A 19207-nucleotide genomic window follows, 5' to 3' on the forward strand; every position below is an offset into this window, starting at 1 on the left:
GCCAATCTGTACATTTCTCCAGCTTAAAGGGACAGTAAACACTGGGAATAATGTACATCATTTCTGCACTATGAGCAGAATTATGTAACATGACGATAGCCCTTGGTTTGATTTTTATCTTTTAAAGGTATACTTGCCTCTAGCATGGAGCCGTTCTCTTCTGCGTGGCTATTTTTCAAATACTGCGTCACATGCGCTCTCTCTCTAATCATGGAGAGCTCCATGGTGCCATTGAACCACATGTAGCACGCTCATGAACTAGGTAAAACGGCTAACAAGAATTATGTAACATTATTGCCAATGTTTACTGTCCCTTTAACTGGTGTGTTTATAAAAAAAGAAATACAACAAGAAATACATATGGTCTTTTTAATGTAAATGTGAATAGATAGATAGATAGATTTTAAAATGCTATTTCTTTTATTGATAGGAAGAAAAGCTTTCTGCATTTCTAGGGTCTAACACCATCTCTCTTATATCTGCAGGGGGCAACCGTTGGTGAATTGCAGCTGACATTATCTGTGCATTTACTAGGACTAATGCACCATGCAAACATCAAATGCAAAGGCAGGGTTATGGCTGATAGCATGTAAGTTTAATAGCATGTTAACACCAGGGGGTGAAAGCAAATAACAGGAAGTTTGATTATAGGAAGTGCTAGGACATAAAACCTGACAATCTCTGGCTCCTAAACTTTTGATCTGGCTCCTAGATTTTAACAAATGTATAAACTCCTGTTTCCTAGGAAACAAGGCTTGGAAATTGCCTCCTCTTCACAGGTGGAATAAAAAAAAAAATAAGCATGAAATATGTTTTTTCTAGGTTTGTGCCTTTAGATTCTTTGTGAGGATCCGAATGTGGACAAATAACTTTTAAAGTTTTGCTAGAATGTTCAGTTTCTGCTCTCAATCGCACATAATTGGACCTACCAACAGAACAGCCTCAATTAATTGGAACCTGTTATGTACTTTCTTTAGTAATAACAACCTGTATTTTATTTACAGGACAATTCCAGGTTTGTGATTATATTAATGGTAATCTAAATAAAGGATCATGTTTATCCTAATAAGTATTATCAGCTCAGTCAATTGATTAACTAAATATAGACCATTCCAATATATTTACTAGTACATGGTGTATTATCTTTAACACCAGAATTCTGACATTAAAAATAACTACCCTAGAGTGGCTTATCTACTGTCCTTAAAGGGATACTAAACCCATTTTGTTTTCTTTCCTGATTCACATAGAGCATGCCATTTTAAGTAACTTTCTAATTTACTTATATTATCAAATTTTCTTCATTCTCTTGCTATCTTTTTTGAAAAAGCACAAATGTAAGCTTAGGAGGCAGGCCCATTTTTTGTTCAGAATGTGGGTAGCGCTTGCTGATTGGTGGCTACATTTAGCTACCAATCAGCAAGTTCAACCAGTTGCTGAACCAAAAATAGGCCAGCTCTTAAGCTTACATTCTTGATTTTTCAAATAAAGATAGCAAGAGAACAAAGAAAGATAGCAGTAAATTAGAAAGTTGCTTAAAATTGCATGATTTGAGTCATGAAAGAGAGAATTTGGGTTTAGTATCCCTTTAAAAGGACAGTACACTCCACATTTTTAAACTTGAAAAAGATAGATAACACATTAAGTGCACATTCCCCAGCGTTGCACAACCAACATTGATATATTAATATACTTTATAAGCTTTAAACATCTAAATTTCTGCCTGTCTCCAAGCCACTACAAAGCGCTTCTTATCTCATTCTTGCATTTTTATAACTTTTCAAAGCAAGACACTGGTCGTTTTTGTGTGTCATATAGATGACATTGTGCTCACTCCTGTGGAGTTAGTCATTAATCAGAATTAACTGTCTCAAATGAAAGTCTGTCAATTGCACTGAGATAATGGGGCTGTCTGCTGAGGCTTAGATATTGCAAAGGTAAAAATTGTATTAATATAAATGTGTTGGTTATGAAAAACTGGGGAATGGGTAATAAAGGGATTATCTATCTTTTTAAACAATAAAAAAGTTGGGAGTAGACTGTCCCTTTAAAAATATGCATTTGCTTTATGAAATATACAGCTGTTAAAAACATAATTTATGCTTACCTGATAAATTCCTTTCTTCTGTTGTGTGATCAGTCCACGGGTCATCATTACTTCTGGGATATAACTCCTCCCCAACAGGAAATGCAAGAGGATTCACCCAGCAGAGCTGCATATAGCTCCTCCCCTCTACGTCACTCCCAGTCATTCGACCAAGGACCAACGAGAAAGGAGAAACCAAGGGTGAAGAGGTGACTGTAGTATAATATAGAAAATATTTGCCTGACTTAAAAAAACAGGGCGGGCCGTGGACTGATCACACAACAGAAGAAAGGAATTTATCAGGTAAGCATAAATTATGTTTTCTTCTGTTATGTGTGATCAGTCCACGGGTCATCATTACTTCTGGGATACCAATACCAAAGCAAAAGTACACGGATGACGGGAGGGCTAGGCAGGCTCATTATACAGAAGGAACCACTGCCTGAAGAACCTTTCTCCCAAAAATAGCCTCCGAAGAAGCAAAAGTGTCAAATTTGTAAAATTTGGAAAAAGTATGGAGCGAAGACCAAGTTGCAGCCTTGCAAATCTGTTCAACAGAGGCCTCATTCTTAAAGGCCCAAGTGGAAGCCACAGCTCTAGTAGAATGAGCTGTAATTCTTTCAGGAGGCTGCTGTCCAGCAGTCTCATAGGCTAAACGAATTATGCTACGAAGCCAGAAGGAGAGAGAAGTAGCCGAAGCCTTTTGACCTCTCCTCTGCCCAGAGTACACGACAAACAGGGAAGACGTTTGTCGAAATTCCTTAGTTGCCTGCAAATAGAACTTGAGGGCACGAACTACATCCAGATTGTGCAGAAGACGTTCCTTCTTTGAAGAAGGATTCGGACACAAGGAAGGAACAACGATCTCTTGATTGATATTCCTGTTAGTAACTACCTTAGGTAAGAACCCAGGTTTTGTACGCAGAACTACCTTATCCGAATGAAAAATCAAATAAGGAGAATCACAATGTAGGGCTGATAACTCAGAGACTCTCCGAGCCGAAGAAATAGCCATTAAAAATAGAACTTTCCAAGATAACAGTTTAATGTCAATGGAATGAAGGGGTTCAAACGGAACTCCTTGTAAAACGTTAAGAACCAGGTTTAAACTCCATGGTGGAGCAACAGTTTTAAACACAGGCTTGATCCTAGCTAAAGCTTGACAAAAAGCCTGGACGTCTGGATTTTCTGACAGACGCTTGTGCAACAAAATGGACAGAGCTGAGATCTGTCCCTTTAAAGAACTAGCCGATAAACCCTTATCTAAACCTTCTTGTAGAAAAGACAATATCCTAGGAATCCTAACCTTACTCCAAGAGTAACCTTTGGATTCGCACCAATATAAGTATTTACGCCATATTTTATGGTAAATCCTTCTAGTAACAGGCTTCCTAGCCTGTATTAAGGTATCAATAACTGACTCAGAAAAACCACGCTTTGATAAGATCAAGCGTTCAATTTCCAAGCAGTCAGCTTCAGAGAAGTTAGGTTTTGATATTTGAATGGACCCTGAATCAGAAGGTCCTGTCTTAGAGGTAGAGACCAAGGCGGACAGGATGACATGTCCACTAGATCTGCATACCAAGTCCTGCGTGGCCATGCAGGTGCTATTAGAATCACTGATGCTCTCTCCTGTTTGATTCTGGCAATCAATCGAGGAAGCATCGGGAAGGGTGGAAACACATAAGCCATCCTGAAGGTCCATGGTGCTGTCAAGGCATCTATCATAACTGCTTCCGGATCCCTGGATCTGGACCCGTAGCGAGGAAGTTTGGCGTTCTGACGAGACGCCATGAGATCTATTTGTGGTTTGCCCCAACGTCGAAGTATTTGGGCAAAGACCTCCGGATGAAGTTCCCACTCTCCCGGATGAAAAGTCTGACGACTCAAGAAATCCGCCTCCCAGTTCTCCACTCCCGGGATGTGGATTGCTGACAGGTGGCACGAGTGAGACTCTGCCCAGCGAATTATCTTTGATACTTCCATCATTGCTAGGGAGCTTCTTGTCCCTCCCTGATGGTTGATGTAAGCCACAGTCGTGATGTTGTCCGACTGAAACCTGATGAACCCCCGAGTTGATAACTGGGGCCAAGCCAGAAGGGCATTGAGAACTGTTCTCAATTCCAGAATGTTTATTGGAAGGAGGCTCTCCTCCTGATTCCATAATCCCTGAGTCTTCAGAGAATTCCAGACAGCGCCCCAACCTAGTAGGCTGGCGTCTGTTGTTACAATTGTCCAATCTGGCCTGCTGAATGGCATCCCCCTGGACAGATGTGGCCGAGAAAGCCACCATAGAAGAGAATTTCTGGTCTCTTGATCCAGGTTCAGAGTAGGGGACAAATCTGAGTAATCCCCATTCCACTGACTTAGCATGCACAATTGCAGAGGTCTGAGATGTAGGCGAGCAAAAGGTACTATGTCCATTGCCGCTACCATTAAGCCGATCACCTCCATGCATTGAGCTACTGACGGGTGTTGAATGGAATGAAGGACACGGCATGCATTTTGAAGCTTTGTTAACCTGTCTTCTGTCAGGTAAATCTTCATTTCTACAGAATCTATCAGAGTCCCCAAGAAAGGAACTCTTGTGAGTGGAAAGAGAGAGCTCTTCTTTTCGTTCACCTTCCATCCATGCGACCTTAGAAATGCCAGTACTAACTCTGTATGAGACTTGGCAGTTTGAAAGCTTGGAGCTTGTATCAGAATGTCGTCCAGGTATGGAGCTACCGAAATTCCTCGCGGTCTTAGAACCGCTAGAAGAGTACCCAGAACCTTTGTGAAGATTCTTGGAGCCGTAGCCAATCCGAATGGAAGAGCTACAAATTGGTAATGCTTGTCTAGAAAGGCAAACCTTAGATACCGGTAATGATCTTTGTGAATCGGTATGTGAAGGTAAGCATCCTTTAAATCCACTGTGGTCATGTACTGACCTCTTTGGATCATGGGTAAAATTGTCCGAATAGTTTCCATTTTGAACGATGGAACTCTTAGGAATTTGTTTAGGATCTTTAAATCCAAGATTGGCCTGAAAGTTCCCTCTTTTTTGGGAACTACAAACAGATTTGAGTAAAACCCTTGTCCTTGTTCCGACCGCGGAACCGGATGGATCACTCCCATTAATAAAAGATCTTGTACGCAGCGTAGAAACGCTTCTTTCTTTATCTGGTTTGTTGACAACCTTGACAGATGAAATCTCCCTCTTGGGGGAGAAGATTTGAAGTCCAGAAGGTATCCCTGAGATATGATCTCTAGCGCCCAGGGATCCTGAACATCTCTTGCCCAAGCCTGGGCGAAGAGAGAAAGTCTGCCCCCCACCAGATCCGGTCCCGGATCGGGGGCCCTCGATTCATGCTGTCTTAGGGGCAGCAGCAGGTTTCTTGGCCTGCTTGCCCTTGTTCCAGGACTGATTAGGTCTCCAGCCTTGTCTGTAGCGAGCAACAGCTCCTTCCTGTTTTGGTGCAGAGGAAGTTGATGCTGCTCCTGCTTTGAAATTACGAAAGGAACGAAAATTAGACTGTCTAGTCTTAGCTTTGGCTTTGTCCTGAGGCAGGGCATGGCCTTTACCTCCTGTAATGTCAGCGATAATCTCCTTCAACCCGGGCCCGAATAAGGTCTGCCCCTTGAAAGGTATATTAAGCAATTTAGATTTAGAAGTAACATCAGCTGACCAGGATTTTAGCCACAGTGCTCTGCGTGCCTGAATGGCGAATCCTGAATTCTTAGCCGTAAGCTTAGTTAAATGTACTACGGCTTCTGAAATGAAAGAATTAGCTAGTTTAAGGACTCTAAGCCTGTCCGTAATATCGTCCAGCATAGCTGAACTGATGTTCTCTTCCAGAGATTCAATCCAGAATGCTGCAGCAGCCGTGACCGGCGCGATGCATGCAAGGGGTTGCAATATAAAACCTTGTTGAACAAACATTTTCTTAAGGTAACCCTCTAGTTTTTTATCCATTGGATCTGAAAAAGCACAGCTATCCTCAACCGGGATAGTGGTACGCTTAGCTAAGGTAGAAACAGCTCCCTCCACCTTAGGGACCGTTTGCCATAAGTCCCGTGTGGTGGTGTCTATTGGGAACATTTTTCTAAATATTGGAGGGGGTGAGAATGGCACACCGGGTCTATCCCACTCCTTAGTAACAATTTCAGTAAGTCTCTTAGGTATAGGAAAAACATCAGTACTCGCCGGTACCGCAAAATATTTATCCAACCTACACATTTTCTCTGGTATTGCAACTGTGTTACAATCATTCAGAGCCGCTAAAACCTCCCCTAGTAATACCCGGAGGTTCTCCAGTTTAAATTTAAAATTTGAAATATCTGAATCCAATCTGTTTGGATCAGAACCGTCACCCACAGAATGAAGCTCTCCGTCCTCATGCTCTGCAAGCTGTGACGCAGTATCAGACATGGCCCTAGTATTATCAGCGCACTCTGTTCTCACCCCAGAGTGATCACGCTTGCCTCTTAGTTCTGGTAATTTAGCCAAAACTTCAGTCATAACAGTAGCCATATCTTGTAATGTTATCTGTAATGGCCGCCCAGATGTACTGGGCGCAACAATATCACGCACCTCCCGGGCGGGAGATGCAGGTACTGACACGTGAGGTGAGTTAGTCGGCATAACTCTCCCCTCGCTGTTTGGTGAAATTTGTTCAATTTGTACAGATTGGCTTTTATTTAAAGTAGCATCAATACAGTTAGTACATAAATTTCTATTGGGCTCCACCTTGGCATTGGAACAAATGACACAGGTATCTTCCTCTGAATCAGACATGTTTAACACACTCGCAATTAAACTTGCAACTTGGCTACAGTCTTATTTAACAAAAAACGTACTGTGCCTCAAAGAAGCACTAAACGATTAAATGACAGTTGAAATAACGAACTGAAAAACAGTTATAGCATCAATCCTTGTAAACAACACAATTTAGCAAAGGTCTGTTCCCATTAGCAAAGCAAAATCAATTAAATCTGAAAGCATAAAAAAAATTACTGAGTAACGTTTTTTATCACAGTCAATATATGTCTCACAGCTCTGCTGAGAGAATCTACCTCCCTCAAAAGAAGTTTTGAAGACCCCTGAGTTCTGTAGAGATGAACCGGATCATGCAGGAAATACAATGAGTAACTGACTGGAAATTTTTGATGCGTAGCAAAGAGCGCCAAAAAAACGGCCCCTCCCCCTCACACACAGCAGTGAGAGAGAAACAAAACTGTCACAATTAGAATAAGCAACTGCCAAGTGGAAAAATAGTGCCCAAACATATATTCACTCAGTACCTCAGTAAATGCAAACGAATCTACATTCCAGCAAAAACGTTTAACATAATTAATACCTATTAAAGGTTTAATGTACCTTTTACAGAGTAATTCCAGTGAGTAAAGTATACATACATGACATATTATCGGTATGGCAGGATTTTCTCATCAATTCCATTGTCAGAAAATAAAAACTGCTACATACCTCTATGCAGATTCATCTGCCCGCTGTCCCCTGATCTGAAGCTTTACCTCTCCTCAGACGGCCGAGAACAGCAATATGATCTTAACGACTCCGGCTAAAATCATAGTAAAACTCTGGTAGATTCTTCTTCAAACTCTGCCAGAGAGGCAATAACACACTCCGGTGCCATTGTAAAATAACAAACTTTTGATTGAAGTCATAAAAACTAAGAATAATCACCATAGTCCTCTTACACATCCTATCTAGTCGTTGGGTGCAAGAGAATGACTGGGAGTGACGTAGAGGGGAGGAGCTATATGCAGCTCTGCTGGGTGAATCCTCTTGCATTTCCTGTTGGGGAGGAGTTATATCCCAGAAGTAATGATGACCCGTGGACTGATCACACATAACAGAAGAAATAAAAATGATCATTTTGCTATCCACAATCTCAATTATGATAAATTAAGGAAAGAATGATACAGTTAAGAAGCAAATGTTTAAAACACAAACACTAATTTGTAAATTCTGGTATCAGAAAGCCTAGCTGGACTAAGCTGCTAGGAGCAATACATTTTGGGTGGGAGGCAGACAAAAAAACAGCAAACCCACCCATCTATTTTGGAAGAAGCAAAATTACCAGACTTATCTGGCAAATGTGATTTCAACAGCAACTAAACGGAAACATTGTTGTACCAGCAACCCTTCTCGAGTTTAGTGCATGTGGTTGTATGCAAAGCAGGTGGGTGAAACATAAAATTCTAAAAGGTTGTTTCTCACAAATAATTTTTACAGAAGCGGTAACTCTCCTTTAGTTCTGCACCAGCAACATATTTTTAGGCAATCTTCAACAGCTTAAAAGATATAATCCCAAATGATGTATGGTGGCAATCATACTATCCACTGCAATATAACCGAACTATGTAACCATAAATTCATGTGGTATTCACCAAGTTATGCACTGCTATGTAACTATTCTATAAATCAGTGTTTTTCAACCAGTGTGCCGTGGCACACTAGTGTGCCGTGAGAGATCCTCAGGTGTGCCACGGCAGACTGACAACAGTGTGACATATTTTTTAAATTTTGCTTGTTTTTTACTCCCAGTGCAGGGGTAGTTTGTAGGAGGCATGACATAACAGCACAATACATACAGTATGTGTGTGTTTGTGTGTATGTGTATATATATATGCTGTATTAGGCTACAATGTGTGATTTTTTAAAATTTTGGGATGGTGGTGTGCCACAGGATTTTTTAATGTAAAAAAGTGTGCCACGGCAAAAAAAAGGTTAAAAATCACTGCTATAAATATTAGATAAATAAATACTGGGACTCTGAAGATAGTAACCCACTATATTGCAGTGTGAAATATCATCCATGGTGACCAGTATGAATATTAATATATATACCACTACAAGGTCATCGGCTATTTGAAAGATAGAATCGCTTCAAAATTTGCTTAAACATTTCATTATTATTATTTATTATTATCGGTTATTTGTAGAGCCCCAACAGATTCCGCAGCGCTATAAACAAAGGCGGAGTACAACAAAACAGTTATAGGGATCAAATGGGTAGAGGGCCCTACCAAGAGTTGCACTGTTGTAGTCAGCTCTTAAAAAGGTGATCTACAAACAGCTGGACTCTTAGGCTTACATGCTAAGGGGGTTCAGGGGATAGCAATGGAGGAGAGGAACTGGTATAAAGAAAGGTTAGCGTAGGTTGTATGCATCCCTGAACAGTAGAGTCTTTAGGGAGCACTTGAAGCTTTTAAAACTAGAAGAGAGTCTTTTGGAGAGAGGCAGAGAGTTCCACAAGATGGGAGCCAGTCTGGAGAAGTCCTGTAAACGGGAGTGTGATGAGGTGACAAGAGAGGAGGAGAGTAGGAGGTCGTGAGCAGAGCGAAGGGGACGGGAGGGAGAGTATCTGGAGACAAGGTCTGAGATATAGGGGGGAGCAGTGCAGTTGATGGCTTTGTATGTCAGAATGAGAATTTTGTGTTTGATCCTAGAGGCAAGAGGAAGCCAGTGAAGGGATTGGCAGAGAGGTGCAGCAGATGAAGAGCGACGTGTAAGGAAGATGAGTCTGGCAGAGGCATTCATTATGGATTGTAAAGGAGCTAGATGGCAGGTGGGGAGAGCAGAGAGGACAGAGTTGCAGTAATCGAGGCAGGAAATAATGAGAGTGTGGATTCAAATCGTAGTTGTGTCTTGTGTAAGGAAGTGTCTAATTTTAGAGATGTTTTTAAGGTGGAAGGGGCAGGCTGTAGCCAAGGACTGAATGTGAGGAGTGAAAGAAAGATCTGAGTCAAATGTGACCCTGAGACATCGGGCATGCGGGGTAGGGGTAATGATGATGTTGTCGACAGTTATAGAGAGATTGGGGGTGGAGAGTTTAGAAGAAGGGGGGAAAATAAGGAGCTCAGTTTTGGAGAGATTTAGCTTGAGGTAGTGAGAGGACATCCAGTTAGAGATGTGAGAAAGACAGTTAGTGACACGGGTTAGCAAGGAAGGAGATAGGTCTGGTGCAGAGAAGGAGATTTGGGCGGCATCGGCATACAAATGATATTGTAAACCGTGGGACTTTATTAGGGAACCTAGTGATGACGTGTAGATTGAGAAGGGGACCGAGGACAGAGCCTTTCGGTACTCCAACAGAAAGTGGTGACAGGATCAAAGGAGGCCCCAGAGAAGGCTACACTAAAGGTATGGTTTGACAGGTAGGAAGAGAACCACAAGAGCGCTGTGTCACAGATGCCGAAGGATTGGAGGGTTTGGAGCAAAAGAGGGTGGTCAACAGTGTCAAAGGCTGCGGACAGATCAAGGAGGATAAGCAGAGAGATATTTAAATAGATTAAAAATATATATATTTCACGTAACCTGAAATGTAAGAAAAATGTTTGAAAGTAGGAAATGTAAATTTTTAATTTCTATTTAATTACTAGTTAGACGTAAGTAAATAAAAATTAGACCTGTGCATTCAAAGGTTTTGGATACCTCCAAATGCAGAAAAGGGGGGTCGCTTGTCATGTTTGACTCTTTTTCAGAGCAGGATTTCTGCTTGTAAATGTGCAACACATTAAAAGGGACACTCAAGTCAAAATAAACTTTAATAATTCAGATACAGTATGCCGTTTTAAGACCCTTTCCAATGTACTTCCATTATCAAATTTTGCACAGGCTTTTTATATGCACATTTTCTGGGGAACAAGATCTTACTGAGCATGTGCACAAGCTCACAGGGTTTACGTATACTAGTCTGTGATTGGCTGATTGATGTCTGTCACTTGATAAAGAGGCCAGAAAATGTGAGGAAAAAAAATAAAATTTGTCAGAAAAAAAAATCTACTGCTTATTTGAAATTCAGAGTAGGTGTTAAAAAATTGCTTTTCTACTGTGCATGTTTTAATTGTTTAATTCTATTGCATTGAATGATTCTTTAAGATCTGGACTTGCACAGATCTTAATGTGTTGCATTTTCCCAAGAAAAAAAAACACCTCCAAAAAGAGCCTAACGCTGCAAGCTACCGCCGTTTTCTGCTTTTGGAGGCATCCGAAACCTTCGAATGCACAGGCAGGTTTTTTGTTTTTTTTATAGAGTTCCTGGTGTTTAGGAATTATTGCCTCCTCCTAGTGGTTGGAAGAGTAATTCCCAGGCGTAATGGATTGTGGACTCTCACCACCTTTATGAAAGACAACATTCAAATGCTGCATTTTCCATACCTTGATTTTGTTTATGCCATAAATAAAACATTACATTCAAAGCATTTTTTCTTTTTTAAACATTCAGGACATATGACAAATCCCGGTACACTGATCAAATCAAGAAGTTTTCTGAAGCACAATTCAATAATTTAGGAACACTTAAGTTAAACGTTCATAATTTAAATAGAGAATTGGAAACAAAATTGTGACACCAGATCCTACTAAGCACATTATATACATATACAAGTCTGTGATTAGCCGACTCCATCAGATATATGAAATCAGCTCTCAACATACTACCAATCTCCCATCCCTTCAAAAGCTCACGATCATCCAAAATCCAAATAGCCATACATTTAGCTATTTTGCCCCTGTTACAGAGGAAGAAGTTTCTGCCCCTATACTGTCCTCCCACCTCACTACCTGTCCCCTCGACCCTATCCCCTCACAGATGCTCCCCTCACTATCTTCTACCCTTACCCCTATACTCACAAACACACATCTTCAACCTCTCCCTCAGCACTGGTATATTTCCCTCATCTCTAAACATGCACTGGTCACACCTATCCTCAAAAAAACCTTCTCTCCATCCAACTACCGTCCTATTTCATTACTCCCTCTTGCCTCAAAGCTCCTTGAAAAGCTAGTATATGCATGTCTATCCCATTCCCTTACACTAAACTCTCTTCTTGAGCCACTGCAATCTGGATTTTGTCCCCACCACTCCACAGAGACAGAAATTGTCAAGGTTACCAACGACCTACTTACAGCAAAATCAAAGGCCACTTCTCTATGCTTATCCTCCTTGATCTGTCTGCAGCCTTTGATACTATTGACCACCCTCTTTTGCTCCAAACCCTCCAATGCTTCGACATCTGCGACACAGCATTCTCGTGGTTCTCTTCCCATCTATTTAACCGTACCTTTAGTGTAGCCTTCTCTGGAGCATCCTCTGCCCCGTTACCACTTTCTGTTGGGGTACCTAAAGGCTCTATCCTTGGTCCCCTTCTCTTTTCAATCTACACATCATCATTAGGTTCCTTAATAAAGTCCCATGTGTTTCAATACCATTTGTATGCCGATGACACCCAAATCTATCTCTCTGCAACAGACCTACCTCCTTCCTTACTGACCTGTGTCACTGTCTCTCTCATATCTCAACTTGGATGTCCCATCATTACCTTAAGCTAAATCTCTCCAAAACTTTACTCCTTATTTTTCCCCTTCCTCTAAAATCTCCCCCCCCCCCCCAATTTCTTATAACTATTGATAATTCCATCATTAACCCTACCCTGCATGCCCAATGTCTTGGGGCCACACTTCACACAGACCTATCTTTCACTCCTCAAATTCAGTCCTTGACTAAAGCCTGCCGCTTCCACCTTAAAAACATCTCTAAAATTAGACATTTCCTTAAACAAGACATAACGAAGATTTTAATCCACTCTCTCATCCTTTCCCGCCTTGACTATTGCAACTCCGTCCTCTCTAGTCTCCCTTGCTGCCGCCTAGCTCCTTTACAATCCATAACGAATGCCTCTGCCAGGCTCATTTTCCTTACACGTCGCTTTTCATCTGCTGCACCTCTCTGCCAATCCCTTCACTGGCTTCCTCTTGCCTCCAGGATTAAACACAAAATCCTCACTCTGACATACAAAGCCCTCAACTGCACTGCTCCTCCCTTTATTTCAGACCTTGTCTCCAGATACTCTCCCTCCCATCCCCTTCGCTCTGCTCACAATCTCCTACTCTCGTTACTTCCTGACATTCCCGTTTACAGGACTTCTCCAGACTGGCTCCCATCTTGCGCTCCCTAAAGACTCTACTATTCAGGGATGTATAAAACCTACACTAACCTTTCCTAACTCCATTGCTTTCCCTTGAACCACTTAGAATGTAAGCCTATGAGCCCAGCTGTTTGTAGATCGCCTTCATAAAAGCCGACTACAACAGTGCAACTCTCGACAGGGCCCTCTACCCATTTGATCTGTGTCAATGTTATCTTGTATACCGCCTAAGCTTATAGCGCTGCAGAATCTGTTGTTGCTCTACAAATACCTGAAAATAATAATAGCTGTCACATGATACAGGGAACAGGGAAGTGAAACTCTGTAATTTGCCAAAAAAATCTCCATCAAAGTGTCATATTGCCTTTTTATTATCCGTTTGCCGATTATGCAATTTTCCTATTTGTTGGGAAAATGCAATAATTTTGTATAGTCAAAATTTATTTTAAATTTGTTCATTCATCTATTCAAACCATTTTTTGAAAGAATGATGACCCTTCAGCTGACATGTAACCATTTTGTTAATAACAAAAAAAATGTAGTCCTCATCAACATGCTTATATTAGTTTGACACATGCCTTTTTTAAGCACAATGTTATGAACAGAATGCTTACACTATTGGCCCCAAAATACCTTGATTATTTACAATTTGAAACAAAAACAAAATTTTACTTAGTTGATGTGGCAGCATGTGCAGATTACATAAATGTGAGTGAACATAAATAGTTTGCACCTAACTAAACAGATATAGAAACCAATCTTACAATATTATTGTATATAATATAATGAATAGATTAAATTTTATCAAAAGTCTCACAAAAAGGCAAAAAGTTGAGTAATAAAGAAATAGAAAAAGAAAAAAAAAAACTTGATCTATTCTCAAAGTAGAGTGATTTTGCTTTTGTGCTAATGAAACCTACTGCACATTTTTTTTTTTTTTTTCCTTTTTGTTTTCTTTTTCTTAATTTGAAGCACTGCGACAGTTTTGCAAAAACTGAAGCTGGGCAGTGATAGATGCTGAATTAATATGTCTAATACAATACATGTTTAGTTGACTGTAGGGTATTAACAATAAAATCCAGATGTGAATAAATGTATTGGTGCAGGAATTTTGGTAAAGATATCAAATGACCTTATGAGACCCAGAAATATATAAAAGGAACATACATTTCATTGTTACAATTCAAACCTGTATACAAAGAAATTATACCTTATTTTAAGAATTATCAAACAATACTGTTTGTAAACAGAAAGTCTTGCTGCCTACACTACATAATATCTAAATAGTTTTTATTGTATTAATCTAACAAGAATGCATGTTTCAAATCTATAGCAATATATCCAATAACCTGAAATACCATACACATTGCTTGGGAACAACTTTAAAAATATTTCTTAAAAAGAGAAGAAAAAAAGATGTGGCTGTTCAAACTTTTTGTTATCAAAATATACAATATCCAGAGAAATGTATTATGTCTGCTTTAGTTTATCTGCTTATTAGTAAACATTTGTTGTTATGTATCCATCAGTGAACTCTCGTTATTGGTCTATATAATTAACATATACATTGCCAATATATATGAGAAGGAACAGTAGAAAATGTTTATATGGATACTGCATTTCTAAAACACCATAGACATTACAGATGTGTGCATTGCTTAATCTAATTTCTCCCACCCTTCTCCTACTGAGAGCATTCTGAATTTTATATTCTATTTTCTTTTTTATTTTACTTATAACTTAATGATAGGTATTATCAATAAGATAAATAAGCAGCAACTGTGTCCCAAAGTTAAACGGGGCCGTTTAGTCAAAATTAAACTATCATGATTTAGATAGGGCATGCAATTTTAAACAATTTTCCAATTTACTTTTATTATCTAATTTGCTTTGTCTCTTGGTATTCTTTGTTGAAAGCCAAGCCTAGGTAGGGTCATATGCAAAGCCTCTAAGCCTGTGAAGGCCACCTCATCTCATTTTGACAGTTTTTCCCAGCTTGACAGAGCTAGTTCATGTGTGTCATATAGATAACATTGTGCTTTCTCCCGTGGAGTTATTTATGAATCAGCACTGACTGGCTAAAATGCAAGTGTGTCAAAAGAACTGAAATAAGGGGGGAGTCTGCAGAGGCTCAGATACAAGGTAATCACAGAGATAAAAAGTGTATTAATAAAACCATGTTGGTTATGCAAAACTGTGGCATGGGTAATAAAGGGATTATATATCTTTTTAAACAATACAAATTCTGGAGTAGACTGTCCCGTTAAGGTTTTTTTCTTGCTATACCCAAAATGATGCACTTTTATGATTTCATGGAAATGGATGATATACCACATTTATTTATTCATTCTTTATATTAAATTGTTTTGTATATTTAGTGTATGAAAAAATGTTTAAATAATAAACAATAATAATAAAAAAAATCCTCTGCAGAGCATTCCTAGATTCTATATACAAAATCATTGGTTGAAGGTGATGTAGGGATGGTAATGTCAACTATGTCCCCTATAGGGATAGGGGTCTGAAGTTTAAATGGGATGGAATTCCTTGGCAAGCTGGATCTAAAGGGGGAGCAGAGTGTTTGTACCTTAGTGTACATTGTCTAGTGTAAACACTTTGCCCCTAAAAGATCTCCATCGTCTCTACATCTTATTATATAATGCAGCTGATTTATGAATGAAAAGAAAATGAGCAAGCTTTATTGAATCAGCAGCAAAGAATATCACAGAACCCGTGAAGATGGTGAGACTGGAGGACCTAGTCAATCCAGAGAGAATGGAGAGAGATTTTAATGAAGTTTTCCCACTGAGTTGTAGCAGATCCAATTTCTTATCTCCCACTGCAGGAGAAACATGTAGTTATCTAGTTCAATTATGCATAAAATTGCCTGCACTAGTTAGCGCATGTGATTTTTGCATTAAAATGTCCTTTTGATTATAATTAACTTGTGTAACGTATTTTTACAGGTGAAAAGGAGAATATGCATGAACAAAAATGTTTTATATTACATATAAAAACTTTAAATATGTTTGTTACTGCATTTTATAGGAATATACTAACCTGGACATCATATGTTCCATTAAGCAAAACAGATCTCTGAGAATTGATGTCCTGTAATACACCTGAAATTACAGAACGATTCACTTTCTGGAACTCTTTGGATTGGCTAAATTGTACCATATTGTGAAGTGCCAAAATTTTGGTGTCAAGTTCAACATCTTGCCTTGTACGGTTATGAAGGCCTAGATGGTATTTTCGGAAGTGTTTAATCAAGTCTGTTGGGTCATTTCCATAATAGCCATACCCACAAATGTTGCATTTGAAATCCTGAAGCTCTGGGGATAAAGGTGCAGAATCTGAATTGTCATTTACCAAAACAAGAGTCTGTGATTTATACAGCCCTGCACTCCCATCTGAAGGCACTTGTAGATTTTCTGAGGCCACCGAGGCTGGACTTGAGCTATGACAGTCTACTTTTACACATTGCATTGTGTAGTCAGTAGCCCTTGGTGACATGTCATTTTCATCTCTTGCCTCCAAAGTGTCCCCAGATGCAGTAGAGATCAGTTCATGGGTTGTCATCAGCTTCTGATTTTATAGGTGATTTTATGGGCTCACAAACTGCCCTAGTATCTGAGGAGCATGATAATGTCAACATGTTTCTGTCCGTCACCTCATTTGAGTAAGAAACATTTCTGCCTTTAAGATGGCTGTAATTAAAGGCAGCTCTTTCACTTAAACCCAAGCATTCAGAGTCCCTTTTAAAAACTGGAAGAAGGCTCTTGATCATGAAAACAGTGATCACTATTCTGATCTACAGGATCACTCTGCTCGCTGTTTTCTTGCATCTGATCAGAGGAAATGTCCTTATTCCTTACACTATCTTCTCCTTCAGTTGCAGCAGAATCAAGTACCTCTGCTTCACCTTCGCTTGCAATGTTTCTCAGAGGGGGATTCTTTTTCCGGACCATATCTAAAAAAACAGAAATATATATATATATATATGAACAAATCTCAGATGAAGTTTAAAATCATGCAGAGTTAGAAATATTGCCATAAAATGCTAAAGCACTATCTATTAGCCAGCTTGGTATAACTTTTCCTGGTCTGAAATATAGTTAACAGAGACTTGGTCGACAGTTGGTGGAAAATGTTAAGGTGTTTTGTTTGTTTGTTTTTCTTTATGAACAATTATCTAGAACAACAATGGCCAACTTCCGAATTCATGCATGGGGCTGCAGATAAATATTTTATAATATATACCCCTCTTATGTGCTGCTCTCTACTGCAGAGGGCTCTTTTGAGTTGTTGCCACTTTATTTGCTCATCCAACGAAAATCCCAAAAGCACACATTTAAGTTCTGCTTTTTTGGGGGGCCACGAAAACTATGGCACATTTTTAGTTCTGGTTTATGCCAGAGAGCCACAAAAACTAGTGAAGAGGGATGAAAGGAAAGGTTCTTTAGAAAACAAAGTGATTAGAAAATGAATAAAAAAATCAAAACGGCCCCGAGTTCCACAGCTAACTCTATTCAGTTTCAGATGCAACAAAATACAGGAATGAAGTACTTATAAGATTTTTTATATTACCATTATAAATTCCCTGAGAAACCAAACAAAAACTATTGAAAAATGTTCACAAGTACAGACATCTTACAGCCTCAGTAGCACTATTCATAGCTTTAAAAGCCATTTCAAACTTTAGCCAATTTCCCTAGTAGGCCTAAAAGTGGCAAATGAAATGGTTGGTTTTAGGTAGTTTGCAGCATTTTTAAGAAAAACTGTAACAAAAAAAACTTGCCTTATGACCTCTCTTTTTATACAAAAGATCTTTAATATCTTCCTTTATAGCTTGTAATTCTCTAACTAACATGGTGTGAGCAACTAAACTGTGGGACACAAGCTCACTTGTTGCTAAGGAAACAACCAAAACTCTACTGGTGGGTCCAAAAGTAAAAAATAAAAGTTGTTTGTTTTTTGTCATCAACACTCATTTCACACACGAAAAAAAAAAAAAACTACCAAAATACCCTCTTTAAAATACAGTAAAGAAAAAGGGGTTTTAATGTTCTGTTAAATATTTGCTAAAATGTTTTATCTAGTCATATTAAAACATAGTGCAGTGTACTTTTGTTATTTATTTTCCTCCTATTACAGAACATTTATCTTTGCATACTGTACATTGCTCCCTCCATAGAAGGACTGAAGGACTATTCATACTAGTACTGTGTGAGTGTGTGTGTAAGCTCAGGTGCAGAAGTGCAGTAATACAACTAATTTACTAATAAAATGACACCTTACAGCATTTTCTATTTGTACTTTCGTGTCCCTTTAATTTTTATTTTCAAACTAGTGCATGCCCATGATTTAAATAAGAAAAGCATGGCAGGAACTTCCTCACAAACATATATTTAAAAATGTTCTGTTCACATTAGGAGCATTCATTTTTCTTTAAAAAAAAAAAAAAAGACAACATAAAAAGGTATACATTTTAAAATACCCTCTTTAAGATGCTACTAAAGATAATAGTTTGGATACACCTTTAAAGGGATAGAAAAGTAAAAATTAAAGTGTGTATGGGTGCATTTCAATGTGAAATAGAATATACTGCTATATATATTACTGTTTTTATGCGGCATATGCACATATCCTGTGAGAGCCCATGCAACAGTGTTCAAACACTACCCCTTCTCAGAGAGCTGGCAGTGGCTATTATGATACACATTATATCTTCACAGAAGCAGTAAACGTCACTGCCGCCTTCTAAGCATGCATAGTGTTTGAATACTGGTGCACAGACCCTCACAGCATATGTGCGTATGCCGCTGGAAAAATTGAAATGCACTTATGCACATTTCAATTTTAACCTTTCTATCCCTTTAAATTGAAAGACAACAGAAAGAAAACATTCAATAGAAAATGTAATACAACTATATTTTATAGATTCATCCCAAGATAATGACTACAAAAAGCATTAAGCAGATCATGTTTAATTACCTAATACAGATAGCCCTCAATTTACGCCGGGGTTAGGTTCCAGAAGGAATGGTTGTAAATCGAAACCGTTGTAAATTGAAACCCAATTAATAATGTAAGTCAATGGGAAGTGAGGGAGATAGGTTCCAGGCCTCTCTCAAAAATTGTCATAAGTAACACCTAATACATTATTTTTAAAGCTTTGAAATG

At 39.0% G+C, this 19207-nt stretch overlaps 1 protein-coding gene across 1 annotated transcript in view; it reads right to left on the minus strand.

Moving 5' to 3' along the window:
• TRPS1 (transcriptional repressor GATA binding 1) overlaps window positions 1-19207 on the minus strand; it is a 403828-nt gene that overhangs the window by 282347 nt on the left and 102274 nt on the right. The window contains 3 exon segments of the mRNA XM_053715304.1: window positions 16082-16597; window positions 16599-16787; window positions 16789-16994. Coding sequence (XP_053571279.1) covers window positions 16082-16597; window positions 16599-16787; window positions 16789-16992 — 909 coding nt within the window. The 5' untranslated portion in view covers window positions 16993-16994.

The sequence above is a fragment of the Bombina bombina genome, chromosome 5 (assembly GCF_027579735.1).
Source record: "Bombina bombina isolate aBomBom1 chromosome 5, aBomBom1.pri, whole genome shotgun sequence".
Lineage (NCBI taxonomy): Eukaryota > Metazoa > Chordata > Amphibia > Anura > Bombinatoridae > Bombina > Bombina bombina.